Here is a 27392-nt window from a genome sequence, read left to right on the forward strand (position 1 = left end):
ATAGTTGACCTATTGCATATAGTATTAGAAAAAAAGACCAAAACTAAAAAACTTAACTTTGACCACTGAACCATGAAAATGAGGTCAAGGTTAGATGACACCTACCAGTTGGACATGTACACCTTACAATCAATCCATATACTAAATATAGCAGACCTACTGCTTATAGTATCTGATATATGGACTTTACCACAAAAACTTAACCTTGTTCACTGATCCATGAATTGAAGGTTGAGGTCGAATGAAAATTGTCTGACGGGCATGAGGACCTTGCAAGGTACGCACATACTAAATATAGTTATCCTATTACTCATAATAAAAAAGAAATAAACATTACAAAAATCTTTTTTTCAAGTAGTCACTGAACCATGAAAATGAGGTCAAGGACAATGGACATATGACAGACGGAAACTTTATATCATAAGGCATCTATATACAAAGTATGAAGCATCCAAGTATTCTAGCTTCTAAAATATAAAGCTTTTAAGAAGTAAGCTAACGCCGCCGCCGCCGCCGCCGGATCACTATCTCTATGTCGAGCTTTCTGCGACAAAAGTCGCAGGCTCGACAACAAACCATGAAAATGAGGTCAAGGTCAGATGAACCATGCCATACAAACATGTACACCTTACTATCAATCTATGCATTAAATATTGTTGACATATTGCTTATAGTATCTAAGAAACAAACATAACCATGAAAACTTAGCATTGACCAATGAACCATGAAAATGAGGTCAAGGTCAGATGTTTCTGCCAGACAGACATAAACATCTTACAATACTTCCATACAACAAATATAGTTGAGCTATTGCTTATAGTTAAAGAAAAACAGACCAAAACACAAAAACTTAACTTTAACCACTGAACCATGAAAATGAGTTCAAGGTCAGATGACACTTGCCAGTTGGACATGTACACCTTACAATCCTTCAATAACCAAATATAGTAGACCTATTGCTTATAGTATCTGCGATATGGACTTGACCACCAAAACTTAACCTTGTTTACTGATCCATGAAATGAGGTCGAGGTTAAGTGAAAACTGTCTGATGGGCATGAGGACTTTGCAAGGTACGCACATACCAAATATAGTTATCCTATTACTCATAATAAGAGAGAAATTAACATTACAAAAAATCTTAACTTTTTTTTCAAGTAGTCACTGAACCATGAAAATAAGGTCAAGAACAATGGACATGTGACAGACGGAAACTTCATAGCATAAGGCATCTATATACAAAGTATGAAGCATCCAGGTCCTCCATCTTCTAAAATATAAAGCTTTTAAGAAGTTAGCTAACGCCGCCGCCGTCGGATCACTATCTCTATGTCGAGCTTCTGCGACAAAAGTCGCAGGCTCGACAAAAACTAGGTCATTTATCAATAAAATACGGAAAAGTTAAAATATCTTTTTTTTTCAAAATATTGCTCTGGATACTGTCTTTGAGTCATAAAAAAGCTTCTGTCAAAATTTCATGAAATTCAATGAAGGTTTGACAAAGTTATAGATGACCGAAAAGCTTTAACCTAAGACTGTATTTATATGTTGACTGTAAAAAACTCAGTCCATTTAACAGTAAAATAAGGGGTGAAATTGCTCTGGATACTGTCTTTTGGTAATTAAAAAAGCTTTTGTCCATATTTCATCAAATTTCATAAAGGTTTGACAAAGTAAATGATGACTGAAAAACTTTAACTTTAAACTGTATTTATATATTAACTGTAAAAAAAGTAAGTCCTTTTAATAGTAAAATACGGAAAATGAAAATTAATATTTTTCCAAATTTTGTTCTGGGTACTAGTTCATAAAATTCCATAAAGATTTGATTATTATTAATCAATTAATATAATTGATGTTTAAAAAACTTTACCACAGACTGAATGTAAATTTTGACGCCGCTAACGACGATGGAATCTAGGATCGCTATGTCTCGCTTTCTCGACATAAATGTCGCAAGCTCGACAAAAACATTACGATCCTATTGTAGCATGTTGTTGAGAAATGGTTCATCATTGACATAAAAAAAACGTGAACACACGACTTTAATACACCTTATCGCTATTTGTCCGCCATTACTGGACATCACAGAAGTTCCCGTAAAATTTTGACGTCACAAGAGAAAATGTCTGACGCCACAAAGGAAAGGTGATTGTTGTATGACGTCAATAGTTCAAGCATCGCAAATTCTCGGGTCAAGTGGCACAGATCACCAGATAGCGATAAGTTCTATTCATTGCTTTTGTTTTAGCTACATATTTTAGGTGTTCCAAATAGCGATAAGGTCCATAGAAAATTAAATCCAACCTTTTTACCGATATGGGTGTGATTAATTAGTTTTCCTATGAAGCTTGCGGAAGAGAAGCACCGTTCATGATACATGTTGTATCATATTCTAACAGTCTTATCAGTTTTGTTAAGATATGTAGGGGCGGGTTGAGGAGAAGAAAATCAAATTTTGTACGGTTTTCCATTTTTCGTCAGTTTTAGTCCTTAAACGCTCTACAACTTCATGCGGTCTTTTGGTCTTTTTACCTTTTTTGATTCGAACATCTCTGATGAGTCTTTCGTAGACGAACCGCGCGTCTGGTGTACACAATTTTAATCCTGATTTATGACGAATTTATTTAAAGCAATGTTTGTCGGACAAAGCGGCATAACTCGGAACTATATTGGTATAAACTGTATGTTTTTACTACTCTGTGGTTGTTATTCTCTTTGTTACAGGTACCCAATACAACAACAACAACAACAACAAAAAAAAGAAAAAGGAAAAACAAAAGATGCCTTTATGATATACACAATCTTTGTAAAGAAACAGATTGATACATTCTGAATACTTGTGGTCGTTATGTTTTGATGCAGAAATCTATTTATTAACTCTATTTGCTATTCTTTTTGAACATTCTAAACTTCATTTGGAATGCTTGCATATTTAAGCTCATTTAAGACACATGGCCTATTGCATTATGGAGTCACTCACAAAAAACCTTACCATAGAAGCAGGATAGACAGAAGAAAATAAAAAGTGTCGTGTCGAAATCGTCGGATCTGTGTTACCGATCGCTTCTCCAGTACTGATAGCCTGTAATAGGGTGTGCTAAATGGTCGTGACTAGAAAGGTTATAAATAACAGTAAGTGAAAAATATGAGTCTTATACCCGCGCTATATTGCCATTGGTGGGGATCTGGATGCACCCCTTCTTTATTCTTTACTTTTAAGGCCTTATTTCTCTATTCTGTTATTTTTGCCCATTATTCTCTATTCTTTATATTTCAACACCAAATTATTCACTGTTCTTTATTTTTTAGGATTATTTTTCTCTGTTCTTGTTTGGCCTTTATTCTGCACTGTTTGCCTATTATTGTCTATTCTGTAAACCCCATCCAGATCCTCATCGATAAATGTAAATGCAATTATAGAACCTGACAATATATGGTGAGGCAGACGAATTTGGCCTTAAAAATCTTATGTGTTAAAAAACAGGCTGAGCAGTCATATAGTAACTCATTTACTCGCTGTTTTCGTTTGGGTGAATTGGAACGATAACATCATAATCAATAAGACTGGCAAATGATATTTTCTGTTAATACATCTTGTATAAACGTGCGAAAAATATGTTTCAATGTTTCTCTTTAAAATGATCACATTTTCAAAGGATTCAAACCTTCCAAAATATTTCTTAATATTGCGCTTTTTTAATTCTCCTTATTAGATTTAGTTTAAAAGTATAAACCTGTCGTACATTTTGTTTCATTAATTTTATAAAAAGTAAAATAACAAAAATACCGAACTCCAAGGAAAATTCAAACGGAAAGTCCCTTATCAAATGGAAAAATCAAAAGCTCAAACGAATGTCATATTCCTGACTGGGTACAGACATTTCCTTGTGCAGAAAATGCAGCAGCTTAAACCTGGTTTTAGTGACCATTATTTGCGGTCAATGAAATTACTGTGCACGCGTGTGTAAAAAGAAATGCTAATCTTTGTTTTCAAATATGTTTTACAAAATAATGACAATATTAAGAATATAATATTTGGAATATTTTAAGGACTAAAATTTTCAGATATAAAATTTTTCAATTAAGTTAAACTATAAAAGAACTTGGTTATATTGTGTCATCAAATAAAACTGTTCAACAATTTAATTTAGCTGCTGTAGATAATGATGATGGGTGGCTGTTCAACTTCCTGCCGTAAATCAAATGCATATACAGGAAGAGAACATATTAATACGATATAAATATTAACCCTTCGTTGGACATGCTAGGTCATAATACCGCAAGAACTCTTGTCACCTTTCGTAGTCATTTTATTCAGACCCCGAACCGACCATTCCTTGCTCTTACTTCTTAATGCAGCGTGTTTATCCATTGAGGCGGTTCATATATTGAATTAACTCCGTCAAGTCATCAATGCTAGAAATGCAATGCGAAATATAAAGCATACTTTCATTCTCAGACGGTATGTAAACCTTAACTGCAAAACTTTCATGTTTACGGCAAAAACAAGAGTACACACGCTGAAATGTATGGCCTGCTTTATATGTCATGATTAAATTTATGTTGAAAGTCTCTTATATGAAGGTTTTACTACAATGTAAGTTTAACAGTAACAATGACCCATGTAAATGAGGTCAAGGTAACATGAATCCTAGCTGTCAGACAGATATTTACACTAACAATGAATCATACATCAAATATATTAAGACGATTGCTTATTGTATGTGAGAAATAGACCATAATTCAGAAACTTAACATTGACCAGTGAACAGACATAGCCATGAAAACTGAACATTGACTAATGAACAGACATAACCAAGAAAACTTAACAAAAATTAGGAAGTAAATCAATAAAAATATTCCTCTTGATACTATCTTTTGATTGTAAGAAGCTTCTGTCCAAGTTTGGTAAAAATCCAGGATAGTTTATGAATCTAATAAATGTTTAAAAACTTTCACTGCAGACTGAATGTAATGTTAACTGGAAGAAAACAAAATTTCCTTCTAGATACTAGCATTTGATCATAAACAAACTTCTGTCCAAGTTTGGTACAAATCCAAAATAGTATAAGAAAGTTATTAAAATTTTAAAAACTTTAACCACAGAGTGAATGTGTTGTTTCCTGGCAGAAAATCTAAGTCCATTTAAAAGTAAAAAATGGAAAAAATGGATTTATTTTTTTACTAAATTTCCTTCTAGATTCTAGCTTTTGATCATAAACAGGCTTCTGTCTAAGTTTGGTACAAATCCAAAATAGTATAAGAAAGTTATTAAAATTTTAAAAACTTTAACCACAGAGTGAATGTGTTGTTTCCTGGCAGAAAATCTAAGTCCATTTAAAAGTAAAATAAGGAAAAAATGGATTTTTTTTTTTTACAAAATTTACTTCTGGATACTATCTTATGATCATAAACAAGCTTCTGTCCAAGTTTGGTAGAAACCCAGGATAGTTTAAGAAAGTTATTAAAATTTTAAAAACTTTAACCACAGAGTGAATGTAATATTTCCCGGCAGAAAAACTAAGTCCATTTATAAGTAAAATACGGAAAAAATGGAATTTTATTTTTACAAAATTTACTTCTGGATACTATCTTATGATCATAAACAAGCTTATGTCCAAGTTTGGTAGAAATCCAGGATAGTTTAAGAAAGTAATTAAAATTTCAAAAACTTTAACCACAGAGTGAATATTTGTGGACGCCGCCGACGACAACGACGACGACGACGCCGACGGAATGTAGGATCGCTATGTCTCGCTTTTTCGACTAAAGTCGAAGGCTCGACAAAAATGCTCATTTTTTGCCCCTTTTTGGCCCCTTATTCCTAAACTTTTTGGGCAATTACCCCCAAACTCAATTCCAGCTTTCCCTTTGTGATATGGAACCTTGTAGTACAATTTCATAAAGATCCATACACTTACACACAAGTTATTGTCATGAAACTAGAAAACTGCTTGTTTTTTGCCCCTTTTTGGCTCCTAATTCCTTAAATTTGGAGGTCATTACCCCCAAAATCAATCCCAGCATTCCCTTTGTAATATGGAACCTTGTGGTACTATGTCAGAGAGATCCATACACTTACACACAAGTTATTGTCATGAAACTAGAAAAATGCTTGTTTTTTGCCCCTTTTTGGCCCCTAATTCCTAAAATTTAGAGGCAATTACCCCCGAAATCAATCCCAGCATTCCCTTTGTGATATGGAACCTTGTGGTACAATGTCAGAGAGATCCATACACTTACACACAAGTTATGTCTGGAAGTTACAAAAATGCTTATTTTTGGCCCCTAATTCCTTAACTATTGGTACCATAACCCCCAAAATCAACCCCCACCTTCCTTTAGTGGTATTGAACCTTATGGAAAATTTTATAGAGATCCATTCACTTAAACTAAAATAAGAGTGCGCAAAACTAATGTGTCTTCGGACGACGACGACGACGCCAACGTCATACCAATATACGACCACAAATTTTTTTTTGCGGTCGTATAAAAACTTAATATTGACCAATGAACAGATATAACAATGAAAACTGAACATTGACTAATGAACAGATATAACCATGATAACTGAACATTAACCAAGGATCACAGACATAACCATGAAAACTAAACATTGACCAATGAACAGACATAACCATGAAAACTGAACTTTGACTTATGAACAGACATAAACATGAAAACTTAACATTGACCAATGAACAGACATAACCATGAAAACCTAACATTGACCAAGGATCACAGACATAACCATGAAAACTGAACATTGACCAGTGAACAGACATAACCATGAAAACTTACAATGACCAATGAACAGACATAACAATGAAAACATAACATTGACCAAGGATCACAGACATAACCATGAAAACTTAACATTGACCAGTGAACAGACATAACCATGAAAACTTACAATGACCAATGAACAGACATAACAATGAAAACTTAACATTGACCAAGGATCACAGACATAACCATGAAAACTTAACATTGACCAAGGACCACAGACATAACCATGAAAACTAAATATTGACCAAGGATCACAGACATAAGCATGAAAAGTTAATATTGACCAAGGACCACAGACATAACCATGAAATCTTAATATTGACCAATGAACAGACATAACCATGAAAACTTAACATTGACCAAGGATCACTGACATAACCATGAAAACCTAACATTGACCAAGGATCACAGACATAACCATGAAATCTAAACATTGACCAATGAACAGACATAACCATGAAAACTTAACATTGACCAAGGATCACAGACATAACCATGCAAACTGAACATTGACCAAGGATCACAGACATAACCATGAAAACCTAACTTTGACCAAGGATCACAGACATAACCATGAAAACTTAACATTGACCAATGAACAGACATAACCATGAAAACTTAACATTGACCAGGGATCACAGATATAACCATGAAAACCTAATACTGACCAGTGAACAGACATAACCATGAAAACTTTACAGTGACCAAGGATCACAGGCATAACCATGAAAACTGAACAGTGACTAAGGATCACAGACATAACCATGAAATCTTAACATTGACCAATGAACAGACATAACCATGAAAACTGAACATTGACCAATGAACAGACATAACCATGAAAACTTAATATTGACCAAGGAGCACAGACATAACAATGAAAACTAAATATTGATCATTGATCACAGACATAACCATAAAAACTTAATATTGACCAATGAACAAATATAACCATGAAAACTGAACATTGACCAATGAACAGACATAACCATGAACAATTGATATTGATCAATGATCACAGACATAACAATGAAAACTTAACATTGACCAATGAACAGATATAACCATGATAACTGAACATTGACCAAGGATCAGACATAACCATGAAAACTAAACATTGACCAATGAACAGACATAACCATGAAAACTGAACATTGACCAATGAACAGACATAACCATGAAAACTTAATATTGACCAAGGACCACAGACATAACAATGAAAACTAAATATTGACCATTGATCACAGACATAACCATAAAACCTTAATATTGACCAATAAACAGATATAACCATGAAAACTGAACATTGACCAATGAACAGACATAACCATGAAAAATTAATATTGATCAATGATCACAGACATAACAATGAAAACTTAACATTGACCAATGAACAGATATAACCATGATAACTGAACATTGACCAAGGATCACAGACATAACCATGAAAACTAAACATTGACCAATGAACAGACATAACCATGAAAACTTAACATTGACCAATGAACAAACTTAATATTGATTAATGAATCACAGGTTGTCTGAAAAAAAATTAGCTATACACTTTGTTATACTTTTTTCAGAGAGAAGACTGTCTGCAATGAACCATGATATTGATAAAGGTAAGAAGAGACCTGCAAAACAGAAATGTACATTGTCCAACCATTCCATACACCAAATGCAGCTGATTAATTGCTTATTGTATTGCAGAACGCGTCACAGCATTGACCAATTAACGATGAAAATGTTGCAAATATCAAATTAATCTGCCAAACAGACAAGAGCACCTTGCATTCATTCCATAGATACACCAAATATATATTATAGTATCTTACATACAGACTTGATGATGGATGGCTGTTTAATGTCCAGCAGCAAATAATATCAGGGGCGGATCCAGGATTTTAGGTTAGGGGGCTGCAAACTTAAAATTTGTTTGAGGTGAAATTATAGAAATATTCTAAATTTAGCTGAGGACAACCCATGCTTTGCAAATTTTAGGGGGGCGCACAACCGCATATTCAGGACAAGAACATGCTAATGTAATTTGAATATTAACCCTACTTTGTACTAGACACGCTAAATCAAATTTTTAATGTGCTAGTTCACCAGGTAACTGTCCGCAGGAAGACATGTCACCTTACCCTGACACATTATTACGACTCTGAACCGACCAGTATTTGCTCTTACTCCTTAATGCTTTGTGCTTACCTGAAAAAGCAGCAAATACCAATTTTACTCAAGTCTTTAGTTTAACAGGTCCTGGGTTCCACATGTAGACCTTGTATGGATCCAATATACCAAATATAGTTATCCTGTTACTCATAAGTCATGATTTTACATGACAATTCTTTTTAAAGCAGTGGCTACACCATGAATATGTGGTCAACAATGGACATATGACAGATGGTAACTTCTTAAAATAAAGCATCTGCATATAAGGTATGTAGCATCCAATTAGTCTACATTCTGGAAAATGAAAGTTTATGCCGCTGCTGGATATATAGTTATCCCTTGGTCTCTCATTCTGCACTGGCATGTAATAAAAAAACTTCCATTAATGAGAATAACATGAAGATAAATATGTTCAACATGCAACATGTTGAAATGAACAACTGCAAACAAAAACAGCCAACATTATTCAGTAAATTAAGGCAAAAGAGACACAAATAAGCACGATTTATTTTTGAACTCAATTTTGATCAATGAACCATAAAGTGAGGTCAAACACAAAATAAAGCCTTCCGACAGTTAAACCATATGATCATGCCATACACCAATTCCTTTTACTATCTAGGAAACAACCAAATTTCCCCAGTGAACCAAGAAAATGAGGTAGACAGACATATGTTATATATGAACACCATATAATCAGGCTATAAACCAAATAAAGTAAACAGATTGCTTATAGTGTCCGAGGAACAATCATAACCACTACAATAAGCATGGACTGATGAACCATGAAAATGAAGGTTAATGTCAGAAGAAATCTAACAGACATGTTCATCTACTGCTTTAAATTATCTGAAAAATGGCCCAAATGAAGTAAAGGTTTTTTAACCACCCTCTTTCCTTGCTTTTAACAAATAAGGCTTACTGTTTGTGCCATGTATGTGCATATTATGTATGGAAACAGCATCTTTCATGGCTTTTTCCAATAGTTAAAATAATGAAATATAATCTCTTTTTGGTGCAACCATGTAAAAAATCTGTATTTATTCAATAAAAAATATTGCATAAACTGTTGACACAGAGAAATATCTCGCCTGTTTGTAATTTTAATTAAAATGAAAATATTGAATCCAATTGGCAATATTTAAACATGTCAACTATGCAAAACATTCCAAGTCAATGAACCATGACTTAAGGTGCAGAACCAAATAACCTCTATGGAAATGAGATGTGTCAATGCTAATACAACTGCATACCAACATCATTGACCTTCTACTAGTGGTTCCCCATAAACTGAACTAATCACTAACTACTGTGTATTTATTTATATTCGTGGGTATCAATTTTCGTGGATTGAGGAAAACTTGCATTTTTATGGATATTTAATTTTGTAGTTTTGCCAAAGTCAGCATACAAGCCTATAGAAAATTTATAATTTCATGAACATTTAAATTCGTGGTTCACCTGTTCCCACAAAAATCAATGAATAATGATAAATCCATAGTAATATATTGTCGACGCAGATGAAAACAGCTTACATATGTCTCTTTTTGACTCCCGTCAAGGCGAGACAAAACTGGACTACCAACTGTCAAGCCAGGTCAGTTCATGTAGGGCAGCTTTGAAATAGTATGGAGGGCCATCTAGGGGTGGGGGGTTGAATGGCTGCTGAAATCACAACTACAGCTATGATTGAGTTAACAATGATAAAACTGGCAAGCAAATCAAAACATTTACAAGTATAATAGCTATTTACTGGTCCTAGTGTCTAGTATAGGTATTTTAAACTGTTAGATACACATCAGGAATTTACCAACATCTCAAAAGAAAGAGAAATTACTTCATGCAGTTCCATATTTGGATTCATTTTCCTCATGAGAGCAGAAATCTGTTTCATCAATAATTGATTCTCGTCTATGTAATTCATGTATCCCTATCACATCCATAATACGAAGACTTTTTGGCATTCTAGATCATTGAATACTGATCAGGGGACTTGATTATAAACATTTTAACTAAATACCACTTGTATTTATCACATGCTAGGGTTATTCTTGTGCATATAAACAAAAAAAACTTGTTTCCAGAATTTATATTTGGACCTGAAATATTCATCAATATCATGCTATCAGTTTACAGAAATACTTCAAAATGCACATTTGTTTTGTGAGCATAAAAGCACATTCCACATTGGAGTTAATTACACTTTAAATAAAATTTGCTTTTCAACCCATGATGCAGCAATATTCAAAAAAGCTATTTTAATTTTGAACAACCTGGATTTCTTTCTGTTTATGGTTGCTATATTCAGTATTGCAGTAAGTTAACTATATAAAACCATAAAACATAGGTTTGTCGATACATGATTAAGTAATGGTTTGTACATTTCAAAATGACCAACAATACATAACAATACTTCTAATGCCTTTGGCAGATTGTAAGCACCCGTTGGTAAGTTGTTATCTTTAGAATTCTCCATTTACTTTAAATTTATTCTGAAGAATAACTTTTTAAGCCCTAGTTTAAATAACATGACCCTTACATTTTCAAAAAATACTGCAGGTCTATTCTTGAAGGTGAGTTCCTTTGGAATCTGTGCGTTTAGATTCCTGTACTCGAAGCACTATGCTCTTTCAAAATTAACAGAAGATTATTGTTAAGTTAGTGTTCTCTGGTAAAATTTCAAAGAAAGGTTAAACTTTCCATTTTTTTTACCCTTGTACTTAATATTTAAGAAAAAAAAAAAACACAAAAAAACAACAGGACATCACTATCTAGATGTTTCTTGCATTAGTTTTGTCATTTAGAAAATTCTAAATGCACATCCCATAATATCTTAATGAAATCATGATTATGACCAAAAATGTATATTTTGAATTATGAAGCAAAAAATATTTATTAGCAGTGTAAATCCTGCTTAACATTAGACAATCATCCAAAAACCATTCAAAACATGCTTGAAGTTTCATTGGTCAAGCTGGTTTAACAACTAAGACAAAGTTTTATTTTAATGACTAAATAAAAAGAAAATTTCCTGATTTAATAAATCTAATGCAAAGTTTCTTATTAACTATGTACAAGAGAGACAGAAGATACATATTTTCAGCCTCAAAACTGGATTAAGAAAAATTAATATTTTTGATACAATTTCTCAAAAGTCGATTTTTTCTGTTACTTTATTATTTTTTTACACTTGTATTGAATTAAGAACGATTCGGATCGTCTATTTCTTATAAAAAGTATCATAACTATTCATTACCATTCATAAAATCAGATACTATATTGAGTTGGAAGTCAAAATAGAAACAGGATAAATATCTACTGCAACCATACATGATATATGATATATATACTGCATATTAGTAAAAAATTCTTGTTGTTCGGTAAGATTTTGAAGATATTCCATAAACCAATCACATGATCTCGGAGAACTTCCATCACACAACATGATGAATGGACTTTTCACAATGTATACTAAAATGAACTAAAACATTTTGTAAAAATGTAAACCATCATAATTTAATGGACACAATGATTGTTTGGTCTCTGTAGTCTCTTTAATGTGATATGACAGATGATAACGACTGGTGGGTGATGAATGACAAAATGACAACAACTACATTTGGAACACCTCATCCTTCATCCTCTCCCTCATCTTCACCACCTTCATCATCTTCACCATCCTGTAAAAAAAACCAACACTTTTGTCAAGAAACATATTTTATTTCTTATAAGAACTTTATTTTATTATTTGGAAACTGTTTGCATCAGACTACATGTTTAACCCCATCACATTCTGTATGTACCTGTCTTCAAGTCAGGAGCATGTAATTCAGTAGTTGTTTGTGGCTGTACATGTATATCATATTTTTTTTGGGTTTAAATTGTTCGACATTTGTCATTTTGGGCCCTTTTAAAGGTTGTTATGCGGTATGGGTTTTGCTCATTGTTGAAGGCCATACGGTGACATTAGTTGGTAGCTTCTATGCTATTTGTCTGTGGTTGAGAGTTGTCTCATTGGCAATCATACTATATCTTCGTATTCTTATATAAATAATTTCAGGTATCCATTAAGAAATATGTTTGTGTGCGAAGGTCATGATGAATATGGTTATCCCAATCTAAAGTATATCAAGAAATACAACTTCTGTTTAAATCATATATACTATGAGGTGACTTTTAAATTTGAGATCTTGAACTGAATGAACTATTGAACATTATAATGTTGCTTTTCTTCATAAAATTCCACTTATATTTAACTAAACTGTTCACTAAACGAACTATTGAACATTAAAATGTTGCTTTTCTTCATAATATTTCACTTATATTTAACTAAACTGTTCACCAAGTTTTGATTTCAGAAATTTGAATATTTGCAGAAGTTCCTTTTAAATATAACTCACATCATCTTCTCCCTCAAAGTCTTCTTCATCTCCCTCCTCTTCATCCATTAATCCTTCTTCATCCAAATCATCGTCTGAAATCAAATGTATGTACTGTATCAGTATCTATGGTTGAATTTCACATTCCGAAACAAAAAGCAATGCTACACAATACAAAAACAGCCTGAACAAAACAGCAACATCGGTGAAAGTAACAAAAATTTGAAATCACGAGAAAAAAAAAAAAATATCAATGTTTGTAAATATGTTGGGGCAATAAAATAAGTCTGAAAATTTGATAAACTTCTAAAAACTTTCATGCATGCAGTTATTACAATTGTGAGACTTTATGTATGAAACTTTTGCTTTTTTGGCGTTCACAATCCACATTCATTTTTTTTGACACAAACTGGAGACTTGAGATATCAATAACATGAATAACATTAAGAAGTGTGAAAATTTAAACAAACCCTCTTAAAGTATGCCCTAATCGTCTGCGATTAACATCCTCTAATTCATCACATGAACAGACACAAGTCTATGAATTAAAACACAATACAATTTCCAATAGGATTATTGTAGCTTTGTGCTACTTAGCTCTCCAATTAGATGAATAAGTGGAAAATATGTAACGGAAAAAATTTAAGGATAAAACAGAACTTCCTATTTAAACACTGTACTTACCACCACCGTCTTCCTCTATTTCTGATGCCTGTAAGACAAAATAACATTTGTTTACAATCAATTGTCATTGTTACTATTATAATCATTTCATTTCACAGACATGTTTTTGTAAGGACGATTTTGTTTTGTTTTTTTACTTTGAATTTTGAATGTTCCTTCGGTATCTTCTGACCTTTTTTTGGTACTGTGGAATGTCAAAGAATTTGTGATAAAAGAAAATCACTGGAGAAAATTTATTCTCTTGTTCATTGTAGTTTTTACTATCAATGACGAGAGTGACTTGCTTTTTAATAATATAATTAAACAAATCTTGATGCAACATTATATAGTATTTAATTGTAGGTCACTTTAATAGTACATGTACCATCTTGGCTAGCCAAGGGTTACGATCCAGTCCCCTCATCTCCACCCTTGGCGGATTAAGGTAGAATTTCAGATCCATGAGGTACTGATTTCCATTGGTCGCAGTTGTAACTGGCTGCATCCAATCAAAAAGCGCCTTTAAAGTGATCATGTGTAAATGTAGATAAATTGCCATGTGTTGATTGTGCATCAAGTATTTACCCCCAAAACATAGGACGATATTCAGTGATAATTTTAAGGTTCGAAATCAAGTAGTTGAAAATCCTGGGCATGTTTCTCAAGTAAATGTTGGAATGTTAATGATTATTTTCAATTCCTGCTTCAAGAAATTTGTAAACACTAGACACAACCATTTTACACCTCCACTCTGAAGAGAGTTCAAGTGCTGCCATTGGTCAAGAATGATGTAGTTGGAATGGGCATGACTTTTTATCTACACACAGATGGCACAGCATTGTAATCGCAAATGTTGGCTTAATCTGCCAAGGGTGAAGAGGAGGGGACTGGATCGTAACCCTTGCCTAGCGAAGATGTACATGTATCTCTTGCTGGACTTTGATCTTAGCCCTTAAAATGTATCAGCCAGAGATAACAATAAATTATGGATTTTGAAACAATCAACTAAATTGTAATGAAACAAAAGCAAGACCCTTCCCAGGAACATATGCAATTCTGCACATCTAATTGTTCAGATGTGTTAATAAAAGTTTTTGAAAGACAGCTCCCTCAAATTTGAAGTCAAATATGAACGTCACAAGAAGCATATAGTTCTTTCTGAGAAATAAAGAATTTTAAAACTACTACAAACTTTACTTTAAAAGCAAATAAAATGCTTCGCTGGGGCGCAGCTTGATACGACCGCAGAGGTCAACCCTGAACAGTTGGGGCAAGTATGGACACAACATTCAAGCTTGATACAGCTCTGAATTTGGATTGTTATTAAATATTTGACACAGCATAGGTTTCTGACACAGAAAGAATGTGGTCTAAGAACTTGAATTTTTTTAATTTACCTATTATGGTCCAATGTCCAAAATCAAAATACATGGTTAGATTCAGCATATCAAAGAACCCCATATATTCCATTTTTGTTAAAATCAAACAAAGTTTAATTTTGGACCCCAACTTGGACAAACTTGAAAACTGGGCCCATAATCAAAAATCTAAACACATGTTTAGATTCAGCATATCAAAGAACCCCAAGAATTCAATTTTTGCTAAAATCAAACTAAGTTTAATTTTGGACCCTTTGGACCTTAATGTAGACCAATTTAAAAAACGGGACTTAAAATTAAAAATCTAAATACACGGTTAGATTTGGAATATCAAAGAACCCCAATAATTCAATTTTTGATGAAATCAAACAAAGTTGAATTTTGGACCCTTTTGACCTCAATATGAACCAATTTGATAGCGGGGCCCACAAATAAAAAATCTAAATTCATGGTTAGATTCAGCATATCAAAGAACCCCATATATTCAATTTTTGTTGAAATCAAAAAAAGTTTAATTTTGGACCCCAACTTGGACCAACTTGAAAACTGGGCCCATAATCAAAAATCTAAACACATGTTTAGATTCAGCATATCAAAGAACCCCAAGAATTCAATTTTTGTTAAAATCAAACTAAGTTTAATTTTGGACCCTTTTGACCTCAATATGAACCAATTTGATAGCGGGGCCTACAAATAAAAAATCTAAATACATGGTTAGATTCAGCATATCAAAGAACCTCATATATTCAATTTTTGTTGAAATCAAACAAAGTTTAATTTTGGACCCCAATTTGGACCAACTTGAAAACTGGGCCCATAATCAAAAATCTAAATACATGTTTAGATTCAGCATATCAAAGAACCCCATATATTCAATTTTTGTTGAAATCAAACAAAGTTTAAATACTGGACCCTATCTTGGACCAACTTGAAAACTGGGCCCATAATCAAAAATCTAAACACATGTTTAGATTCAGCAAATCAAAGAACCCCAAGAATTCAATTTTTGTCAAAATCAAACTAAGTTTAATTTTGGACCCTTTGGACCTCAATGTAGACCAATTTAAAAAACAGGACCCAAAATTAAAAACCTAAATACACGGTTAGATTTGGAATATCAAAGAACCCCAATAATTCAATTTTAGATGAAATCAAACAAAGTTTAATTTTGGACCCTTTTGACCTCAATATGAACCAATTAGATAACGGGGTCCACAAATAAAAAATCTAAATACATGGTTAGATTCAGCATATCAAAGAACCCCATATATTCAATTTTTGTTGAAATCAAACAAAGTTTAATTTTGGACCCCAATTTGGACCAACTTGACAACTGGGCCAAAAATCAAAAATCTAAATACATGTTTAGATTCAGCATATCAAAGAACCTCATATATTCAATTTTTGCTAAAATAAAACAAAGTTTAATTTTGGACCCTTTGGACATTAATGTAGACCAATTTGAAAACTGGACCCAAAATTAAAAATCTAAATACACTGTTAGATTCGGCATAACAAATAAATAAATGTGATCAAAGATTTTACAAATCTAATGCGCCATACTGTGCAATTAAAGATTACTTCTTGAAATTTTTCAATATTTGAAATTTGAAAAAAAAATAATGTTTGAAGAATAATTCTTTTTAATTTCTGAAATCTGAAATGAGAAAAAAATTGGCCCCCCACAATTTCTTTTTATCCCCCCCCCCTTTTTCCCCCAAAAAAATTCTTTCCCTCAAGATATGGTCATAATCTCAATTCAAATTTCCAATGGAGTTGGCAACCATAATTACCCATTTAAATTTACCATAGTGCTAACTTAATCTATTTTATAATAGAATTAATAAAAATATAGTGTCAAATCTTTCATATGGATTTTTTTGTAAAAAAAAAGATGAAAACATTTGCAGATATTTTTACTGGTCTTCCTTTATAAATATGCATTTCTTTAAACATAATTTAAAAGCAGTGTAAGGGAAGTAACCAAAACATTGTATTTGGATTACCTCCCTTACACTGTTTTAGATTATCTTTATTGTTCATTAACCATTACTTTATACATAATTTAAAAGCAGTGTAAGGGAGATAATTTCAATGATGTATTTGATTTATCTCCCTTACACTGCTTTAAATTATGTTTTGTACTAAAGTATTTGTCCATTAACCAGGACAACCTTGTTTTTCCCCCTTTTTTGCCCCTAATTCCTAAACGGTTTGAGCCATAACCCCCCAAAGCAAATCCTAACCATCCCTTTGTGGTATGGAAACTTGTAGTATAATTTCAGAGAGATCCATACACCGTTCCACAGTTATTGTCTGGAAACTAGAAAATGCTCATTTTTGGCCCCTTTTTGGCCCCTAATTCCTTAACTGTTGGTACCATAACCCCCAAAATCAATCCCAACCTTCCTTTTGTGGTATTTAACCTTATGGTCAAATTTCAAAAAGATCCATTCACTTAAACTAAAGTTAGAGTGCGAAAACCAATATGTATTCGGACGACGACGCCGGACGACGACGACGACGACGCCAACGTCATACCAATATACGACCACAAAATTTTTTTGCGGTCGTATAAAAAGAGGTTCCTGTCTGAGGGCTGCTTACAGTCTAATCCCAATTGTCATCGTGAAGACTAAAACATACACTGATGCACCAAAAATTCAGTTGCTGAAGTACAGCCATCACCAAGTTAATCTGACAAACACTTTCTTAAAGAAAAGCATCCCCCTTAAGTTCAGTCAACCAGAACAAAATGCAACCATGATATGTGTCAATTTTCTACAATAGTATATCAAAATTGATATCAATATTCTCACATATAAGAAAGTCTGGAAATCTATTAGATTTCAGAAAGGCAGACCTGTGTAACACTATAAAAAGTGACAAGGGCATAACAAATTCCTTCATATAACTATAATGTCCCTGATGGGAGAGAGAGGTGAAAGTACTTACCAAATAGTATTGTAATGGATTAGGCCAGATATCATCTTTGATAACTTCCCCTAATTCATCAGCACCAGCATCGCCATGATCACTAAACCAACAGAAAAATGATTCTTGTTCTTCTAAATTTCTTTTTCTGCCACCTTTACTTGGTGTACTTGATTTCTTTGTGAGATCCTGAAAAAACAAGCAATTTGTGTAATTTTATACTTCGTTAAAGCTTTAATACAAGATTTCAAGCTTAACTTTTGTAATCATATGGATGATTACAGTGCCTGAAATATTGGCTGTATAAAACATATCCTTCATAAACTTTTATCAGCAATATCTTTATTGAAGCTTGTTTTTCTCAAAACACAATTCAATTTTAAGGCTTTGAAAGGGAATTTTTGTACCTCTAACCTAATTTACAATGACACCTCAGTTGACCCATTTTCCAAACCCTAGTGAGTTTCAAGTCATAAAAGAGCCTGAGTATTTGCCACTATATATGTCAACTGGCAACAATAGATCAGCATTGGCACACACAGGTTGCCAACAAGTTGAACTGATACAACGCTATAAATATTCGGTAGAATTCATGAGCGAAGAATCTGAGGGCTTTTCCAGAAATAAATGTATGGGGGAGGAGTTGGAAGGCACTGTTTATTTAACCCAGCCATGCATAAAATTTTGATTATTTCATATAATTGTTATAAATGCCATAGATCTGTCTAAAATAACCATAACCCATCAAATTTTAATAAGAGTGCATTCCAACCCCCCACATTCAATTAATTCCCCAAAAGCCCAATACAAACAGAATATTATTTTACCTTTCCAGCTTTCCATTTTATTGGAGTTGATTTCGATGAAGGTTCTCCTGTGTCATTTAAATGGAACTCTTTTGATATTACTTCATTTTCAAAGTACTGATTACTGTCAAAGTGCTACAAAATATTTAAATTCATAAGTATTGCAATGCTCAAAATTACATATCAACACATTTAAATGTCTACTTTTTAGAATATAAATAAATATCAACATAATATGTTCTTTATTCCTTTGCATGTTACTCGTTTTTCTTTCTTTCTTCAGAAATTTTAACAAGTGTTTGATCGTGAATTCAACACCATTTTTTGTTCAGAATATCAGGTTTTACAGAATTTATTTGGACTAACTTTAGGTTTTACAGAACACCTAAGGGAAATAATTCTTTAAACATCGACTGAATGTTTAAATCATACTATTAGTAATGAGAATCAAGCTTCTCGACGATCAAAATTAGTGCTTGTCAAATGGCTATATATCCAATGAAATTATTTCTGTAAATCATGTGGTTAAAATTTCTTGATTTTTTCATATTTTTGTCAACAGGTTAAAGTAAACATTGTCAAAATTTTATGAAAATTAAAAGAGCCAAATAAGAATATGATGAAAGTATTAGTTAATTCAATTATCAGCATGATCAGTAGTAATTTATTGCAGGCATCAACACTGTTAAGAATTATGGTACATTGTATAATGAGTTACATCTGAATTTATAACTTTTTATACAATTTAAATTTTATCCTGTGTAGACAGAATATTTTGTGTTATGTTAATATAAATGAACATTTTTAGTCAGAAATAAAGATAACATTAACTTATTTAATCTAGAGGATTACATGTATATTTCAATGAGTAACCTTTGTACTCGCTACATATACTTACAAAGTTAATTTTGTAACCTGACTTTATATCTTCAAATTCTTGTACTTCTACTTTGGTTAAAAACTGTAGTGCTTCCTCATCCTCTTCATTCAGCAGTGCTGAAACTTGGGGATGATTTACAAACTATTGAGGGTTAAGGAAATAAGATAGATATTTAGTTTAAAATCAACATACACAATGTAGAGGCTCCAAAGAGTATGTACTATTTACCTGGCGCCTTTCTGTTGATGGAAGGGCCCTCGGTGGACGAGTTGTCTAAATAGTCGAACTACTGTATCAACAGTCTGTCAACACTGAGGTTGCAAGTTCAAATCCTGCACGAACAGGTGTGCTTGACTTTAATCTTAATTGACTAGGATTGTCAGTTTTCCATCCGAAGGTCATGGTTCTCTCCGGCTTCCTCCACCAATAAAAACTTACCGCCACGAAATAACACAATAGTGCTGAAAGTGGCTTTAAACACCAACCAATCAATGATGGAAGGTAAACATACATTGATCAGCTGGACTATTTTTTGTTTCTGTTTTGGGAACTCTTATGAGGAAATTTGAAGGCAATGAAAAGTCTTTATGGTTTGGAACATGTTTTAATGTAAATAAAGAACTATTGAACCAACACCTCCTAAATTAACAGCAATTATTATACCTCAGTTATCATTTTTCTATATAAAATAAGTACACAATATTTTGACTATTTTTTAAATTGCAAGCGTTGAACTATTTGACCGGTCAATAGTTTCCAACTATTGGACCTCAATGAAACTATTTGACCGCAAGTGTCATTATATTTCGTGGAATTTCAAATGCTGCTATTGGATTGGAGGATGTTGAGAATATAGCGACGTCGCATTTTACCTATCGTATCTAGGGTTGACGTCAGTGCAGGACGTAGCCTTAGCATTCAGAATATATATGAAGTAAACGTTAAACAGTATGGTTGTGTTTCTGCTTTTTATGTTATGATAGTTGATTTAGCCCCGATATTTATTGTCTGTTGTCTCTTTCTGTTTAATAAAACACTTACTGACTGGATATTCGCAATAAACTTACTTTCCCACTTATTCCCAGTCAATGAGTATAAACTATTTTAACTTTTATTGGTCAACATGTTTTGGCGATTAGATCAGCCTCCTCAAAACCTTTTGTTTTAATTTGATGTCAGGGCTCACACTAGCAGGCGACTTGGACGAAAAAGTTGCTTTCCCGTCCGTCACTTCGCTTTGCCCGACCGCCAAAAGCGATATCTAGTCGCCCTGGTGTTCCCAATAGTCATCGGCAATCTCCCATTTTTACCAAGTCAATGAAACAGCATATTTTTCATTTAAAAGTGAAGAAATTCAAAGACATAAACGATTTATTTCTTTAGAAATATTGAAATAATTGTACGAACCGCAGATCGTAAGCTGACCAGCTATGACCGAAGTCCATATTGTTACTATAATAACTACAAACGCCTGAATTGAACAGCTGACAAAAGAATAATGACATCAAAAGTGAAAATTACGCATTCCTCATGTAATAACAGACTTTTGGTTAGATCTCCTTGCTAAATTTATATATTTCCATGTAAATACATTGTTTCCATTTATTGATTTAAGTTGCTTAACTTGGTTAAACTTATATATCTTTTTAATGAGAAACAATGAATTTCATTAAGATGATAAACAGCATAGTTTTTTACTTGCATTTTAATTGATATATGATACTTTCTTATCCTTTTTGATATAAAAAGTTCTTTGTAGTGCTAGATATTTAGTTGGTAGATTCTGACAAGAGGACTAATATAATTGTGCAACTATAAATGACTATTTAAGACATAAACTGAAACAACTGTTACTTTAATTGACTCAGGTATGAATTGCACACCTATACAAAAAAAAAGGATACATATGGCCCTTTATATTATAGTAAAAACCAAACATTGTAGCGCCACGAGCGAAAGAGCACTTCTCTTACAAATCCCACCACTTCTCCCTACCAGTTTCAAAAAGAGAAGTCACTTCTCCCTATGATTTTGAAGTAGTGTGAGCCCTGTTGATGTACAATATAAATTTTATGATGTATTAATATAAATATTTTGAAGGATACAGCTGTCACCCAGAAATTTGGAATTTTTGCAATGAGGTCAGATCTCTTCTGAAAGTATGGTTGTCGTAGTTTATTGTACTTTTGTTCTACTTTAAGAATCTCTTCACTGGCTTGTTCATTCAATCTGTCTATTTCATTCTGTACTTCATCTATCTGCTCAATAGCTTCTTGCTGTTCTTTGTCTACAATAGTAAAAACAAAGAATAAACCAAGGATATATATACATGTGCACATACTAGATGAACTTTCATCAGAACAAAAAACCCATGCAATAGAGTTTGTTCTGCACTGCCTCACACCTGTATTTTTTTCCAAATGTCTGCCCTATTAACTTTCCATGGTATGTGATATATGTCTACCATGATTGTTACATGTTTTTGACGATGGAGAGGGAGCATGAGAAACAACTACCACATCTATTCAACAATTTTGTTGTAATGAATATTAAAAAAGACTTAAGACCAATAGGCAATTGAACTTTCATCTAACAAAAATAAAACCATGCAATGGAATTCTTAATTTTTTTGTATGAATAGAACGATGGACTGAGATTGTTCTTATATACATTGATCCTGTGACTACTAGATTTTATGGAGTTCTGTAATTAGTAGTCCTTTGAACTACCTGAAAATTTGTAAAAAGCTACATTAATACTTCATGTACTGCAAATAAATTTATTTTTTCGTTTCAGCAAAAATTGTGGGGAAATTCAATATTTCAATTTGCAGCTGCAGGTGACATAATGCAATGCATGTGGTGGTCTCAGATGCAGCTTGGCACTTTGCCCTGCCCTCAATTGAGTTATTTTTCAGCAATTTTATTTCTGTACAACTCAGATTTTAACCCTGAATTATCCTAATTTCATGGAGGCCAAGTACACAAGGAACCAGTTCAAATTCTTTCAATTGTCAATTGCTTTAATAAAACTCATTAAGAAAAATGTAATAGCATTAAGGAGCTTAGAATTTCGTTGCTTTCCTAAACTCTGGATTCCTCAGAATCAGAAACATTTCCAATGTGAGTCCCATGACTTTATAACCTAAAACTTTCCTAGAGACAACACTGAAATTCCAGGAGTTACATGTACAAAGTTGTTTTAATCATTTTAATCACCACCAACACAATTTATACTCAGTGGCTTCATAAATTTGTTTAAAACACTTCCATTAAGAAATTTCATTAAAAGTCAGCTACAATGTATCAGATCTTTGTAACAAACAGTGAATATCTTGAACAGTCTTAATAAAGAATGAATCACTGTATAAGTACCTATCATTAATTTATCATGGTGCAAAAATGAAAGAGTTCCAATGTACCTGCGGTGCACATATTTTTTTCTGAAAATGTTACTTGAAGACAGCGTACATTAAACTATAATCCCTGACAACAGGAATTAACAGCAGAAGCTTTTTGCACTTATATTACTTTCTCAACAGAAATTAAAAATATGCTGGGAATTAGTTCTTTTTGAAATTTGGTAAAGGGTCATTTATTTTTTAGGCCTTGTTGAAGCCAACAATGTAAGGTATCTCATTCATTCATTCATATCTTTACTTCCTCATAAATGAGATTCAATGAACATATAATTAATGAATATAAGTAAACGTCATAATCACACACAAAATATTAGTATAAGAGCAAAAAATAATAAAGTAAATACACAAAAGATAAATGACTGTTTATACAAGCAATATTTGAAATACTGATGCAATGACACATTGTATATTGTTTAAAATTTTCTTTGTATTTCTTCGTCATAATTTGTCAAAGGTGAAATTAATTAACGGCCCTAGAACATTTTCCTGAAGTTTTGCAAAAATCAATGTTTAATTATAAATAATAATATATACTGACTGTGGTCCTCTTTCACCCGACTCATTATAATAGTTAAAATAGAGGAACAATAGTACACGGTTAAAGAGTACCAGAAGTCAGAGGACAGTATCTGGATGATTCGTTCCAACCAATTCATCCCAAGTAGCTTGGTCAATTTATTTTTTTATTTCTTTTTATAGAAAAGTGTTTATAATTAACCTTATGAACTATTAACTTAAATAACCTTTTTGCGTTTATTTCTTATGCTGTACATATATAATATATATAAATAATTATTTTCTTGGAATGATATATTGACAGTATTTACTTAAGTAAATATTTCATGACAATATAAAAAAAATGCTACTAACCAATTCTATTTTCAAAGAAATCATTATTTTATTATAATTGCTAATTATATTTTAATACATGTGCATAAAAGTCTTTTATGCATTCATCAAAAGGATATACCCTTACTCAGCTTGGGTCATAAATGCTCCAATAAAGTAACTCCAAAGAAAGATAGAAAACAAAAGAATTAAGAGTATTGGCTTGGAGGTGTTGATTTCTTAAACCTACATTCAAATAGGTCAACTTCTTAAAAAAATAATGAAAATTTAATTTTGAAACTGAAATAATATAAAAGGCCCCAAATTCCCATTTATTTTTACATTCCATCATGGACTCTATGTGTGTTGTTTGCCATCATTTTGTTCGAGTTTGACAATTATCTGTGAAATGTTAATGTACTTTGTTATATGCATATGTTCATATATATCTTTATGTGCCAATGCTATGCATATCAAATAAAATTGTAATCACCAAACTTAGTTTTAATTGTCTCAAATTATCATACAGGTTGACACCAGGAATAAACAAAGAAAACCCCCTCCAAATGTTACTAAAATAAACAAATATACTTCACACAATTCTGCATTTTTTCAACTTATTGTTTGTTACATAAATCCAACCATAAATGCTTCCAAAATAATTTATGATTGAAAAACACACTTTTATTTGAAATATCCAGCAAAAAATGTAGGCGAAATTACTTTTGCCATGCATTGTACACTGATCTATAAAAAAAACATTAATATACAGACACATTTACATTAAAAAAAAGTTGGAACAAATTATGAACAAAATCAGTTGGAATTAACCACGACTTGGGAGAATTTTTTTACCAGCATTCCAGAGGACTCACTCGAATACATTCTAGTGAGAACACTGTATATGTGCATGAGTAGAAACAAAACAGCAAATGTGATCTTTGTAATGAATGTCATTAATAGTTTTTATTTTTGAATTTTGTGTATTTACTGTGTACACCGGAAGTTATAATAAGCACGTGTTTTTTTTTTATGTCGGGTCCATAAACTTATTTAAAATTTGTCACCCGATACTATAAGAGACCGTTACGTCAAGCATCAAACTAAGCATGTTGAGTTATTAATATAATTAAAATGACAATAATGACGACTTAATGTTTAAACTGATAGTATTAAGGGAATAAATGGCGATACAAACAAAAGAAACATCCATTCTGCACATGGCCAGTCAAAGCAATAGCCGATGCAGTTGAACTGTGGACAATTGGAGCATTCAAATTGCACTAAACGCGGACCATATACAGAAGATTTGCTCTGGAATAACCAATTTCATTACCTGCTTGTTCATCTGCAGCTTCGTGGTTGTTTTTTCCCTCCGGCTTGGTGACTTTAGCAGGAGTCGCCATTTTGCTTGCTTTCAAAAGATTGCGCATGTGCGGTTTATGACGGAAGTCGATGTGCGCGCCAAAACCTTGAAGTATATGATAACATACATTTATTATGCAGAAAATATTGTTTGAACTAAATGTCATTTTAAACTCATTTAGTGAAGGTTATAAATAAAAAATGTAATTCATAAAATAAATGCACATGGAATAAGGGTTGTGTATCTTTTTGTTGTAATTAAATTTATCTGTTGTTTTGTACTTTTACGAAGTTATCGAAATAATTTAAGAAACGAACACTTATAGAGTAGTGCAAGAAGGGTTGGCAAAGTATTACCCGGGCGGGAAAAACCCAGCCGGGATTTCCCGGGCTGGGCAATACTCCCAGAAACGGGTAATACTGGGCAATACTGGGTAATACGATTTTTCAAATTTATTTTTACACAAAATAGTAAAGACTTGTTGTAGTTTAATAGTATTTTAGCAAAATAACTACATTCTATACAGATAAATATTGAGAGTCATTCCTGAAGACTGAAAATTCAATTTCCTCCTTTTCTTCACTAGTTCTATGTAACGTTAGGCAGAATACAAGTTTTGCACATTTCAGGATACCTTGTTAATTTCCAAGCTTTGTTTCAATAATCCAATTTGAAACTTTGAAAACTTGTTTGCATTTAATTGCAGTGTTTAAGTGAATTGTAGATTTTAATTGTCATACAATCATATTGCTAAATAAACACTCTAAGGGGACAGTCCATAAACACTCATAGAAATCAAAAGGCTGATTGTTGTTATATAAACAAATCTGTGTTATAATCTGAATGATTACTTATTAACTAGTGATGTACATATACATTATATATATTACACACAACAACACATCATTAATAAAAAAAATTGGGAAAATAATTCATAATTGGTGATTTTATGTACCATGGTGAAAAAACTGGTATACCAAAGCATATGTATATATATGCTAAAACTAACATTTTTAAATAATGAAAAAAAATTAATATAATTGTTAATTCTTAATACAAGTTATATTTATTTAAAAAAAAAACATAATTGAATTCTTCAACTTTAAGTCAACACTTTGAACCAATCTAGACAGAGTGTTGATTAAATAGATTTTTAGGAGGATTATTAAGAAAAGCTTTTCACATTTGTCTTATGTTTCTTCATGTACACTTGTCCTAGAGACGCTGGACAATTGATATTTTCTCAGATTTATACACTTCATATTAAGAGTCTCAAACAAGTGAACTTATAAATTAGAATACTATATCTTATTTTTATAAAAATCTTTTAATTTATTGTATCTTTAAAATTCAGGCCAGTATTTCATATTACCCAGTATTGCCCAGTATTACCCGGGTTTTCCCAGTATTTCCCACTGGGTTGGGCAATACTCATAAAACCCGGGTTTTTGCCAACCCTGAGTGCAAGTAGTTCGATCCCATCATGCCTTATTTTTCGACCGATAACGATTGACGCCAAGCGATAGACATCATTAAATTCAAAACGCTGTAATATGTCTTTCTTATAAGAGGGCTACTCTAAGCTTAAGTCTCTTCCACATAATGGATTAATAAAAATTCTGACAAATTAATCGACATTTGATTTTCTTGAAGATGTACTTACCATTCTTACTGTAGACAATCTCGAGTCTTGTGAACATGTTAAATGACTTCAGCATAAAAAAGCTTATAGTAACAGTCAATTATTTTATTTCTGTTGTTCGTTCATT

General features: G+C 32.4%; 1 protein-coding gene across 1 annotated transcript; it reads right to left on the minus strand.

Moving 5' to 3' along the window:
* Positions 1 to 11041: 11041 nt before the first annotated feature.
* On the minus strand, positions 11042 to 25698 carry LOC127729410 (protein SET-like). Its single transcript, XM_052237242.1, has 8 exons — positions 25594 to 25698; positions 22114 to 22295; positions 20027 to 20149; positions 19150 to 19263; positions 18344 to 18511; positions 14031 to 14058; positions 13368 to 13441; positions 11042 to 12647 (listed from the first exon to the last, which is right to left on the minus strand). Exons 1-8 carry the CDS (start codon positions 25688 to 25690, stop codon positions 12597 to 12599), a joined length of 837 nt encoding a protein of 278 aa, XP_052093202.1. The 5' UTR covers positions 25691 to 25698; the 3' UTR covers positions 11042 to 12596.
* Between the last annotated feature and the right edge of the window lie 1694 nt (positions 25699 to 27392).

Source organism: Mytilus californianus, unplaced genomic scaffold (genome assembly GCF_021869535.1).
Source record: "Mytilus californianus isolate M0D057914Y unplaced genomic scaffold, xbMytCali1.0.p SCAF_2, whole genome shotgun sequence".
Taxonomy (NCBI): domain Eukaryota; kingdom Metazoa; phylum Mollusca; class Bivalvia; order Mytilida; family Mytilidae; genus Mytilus; species Mytilus californianus.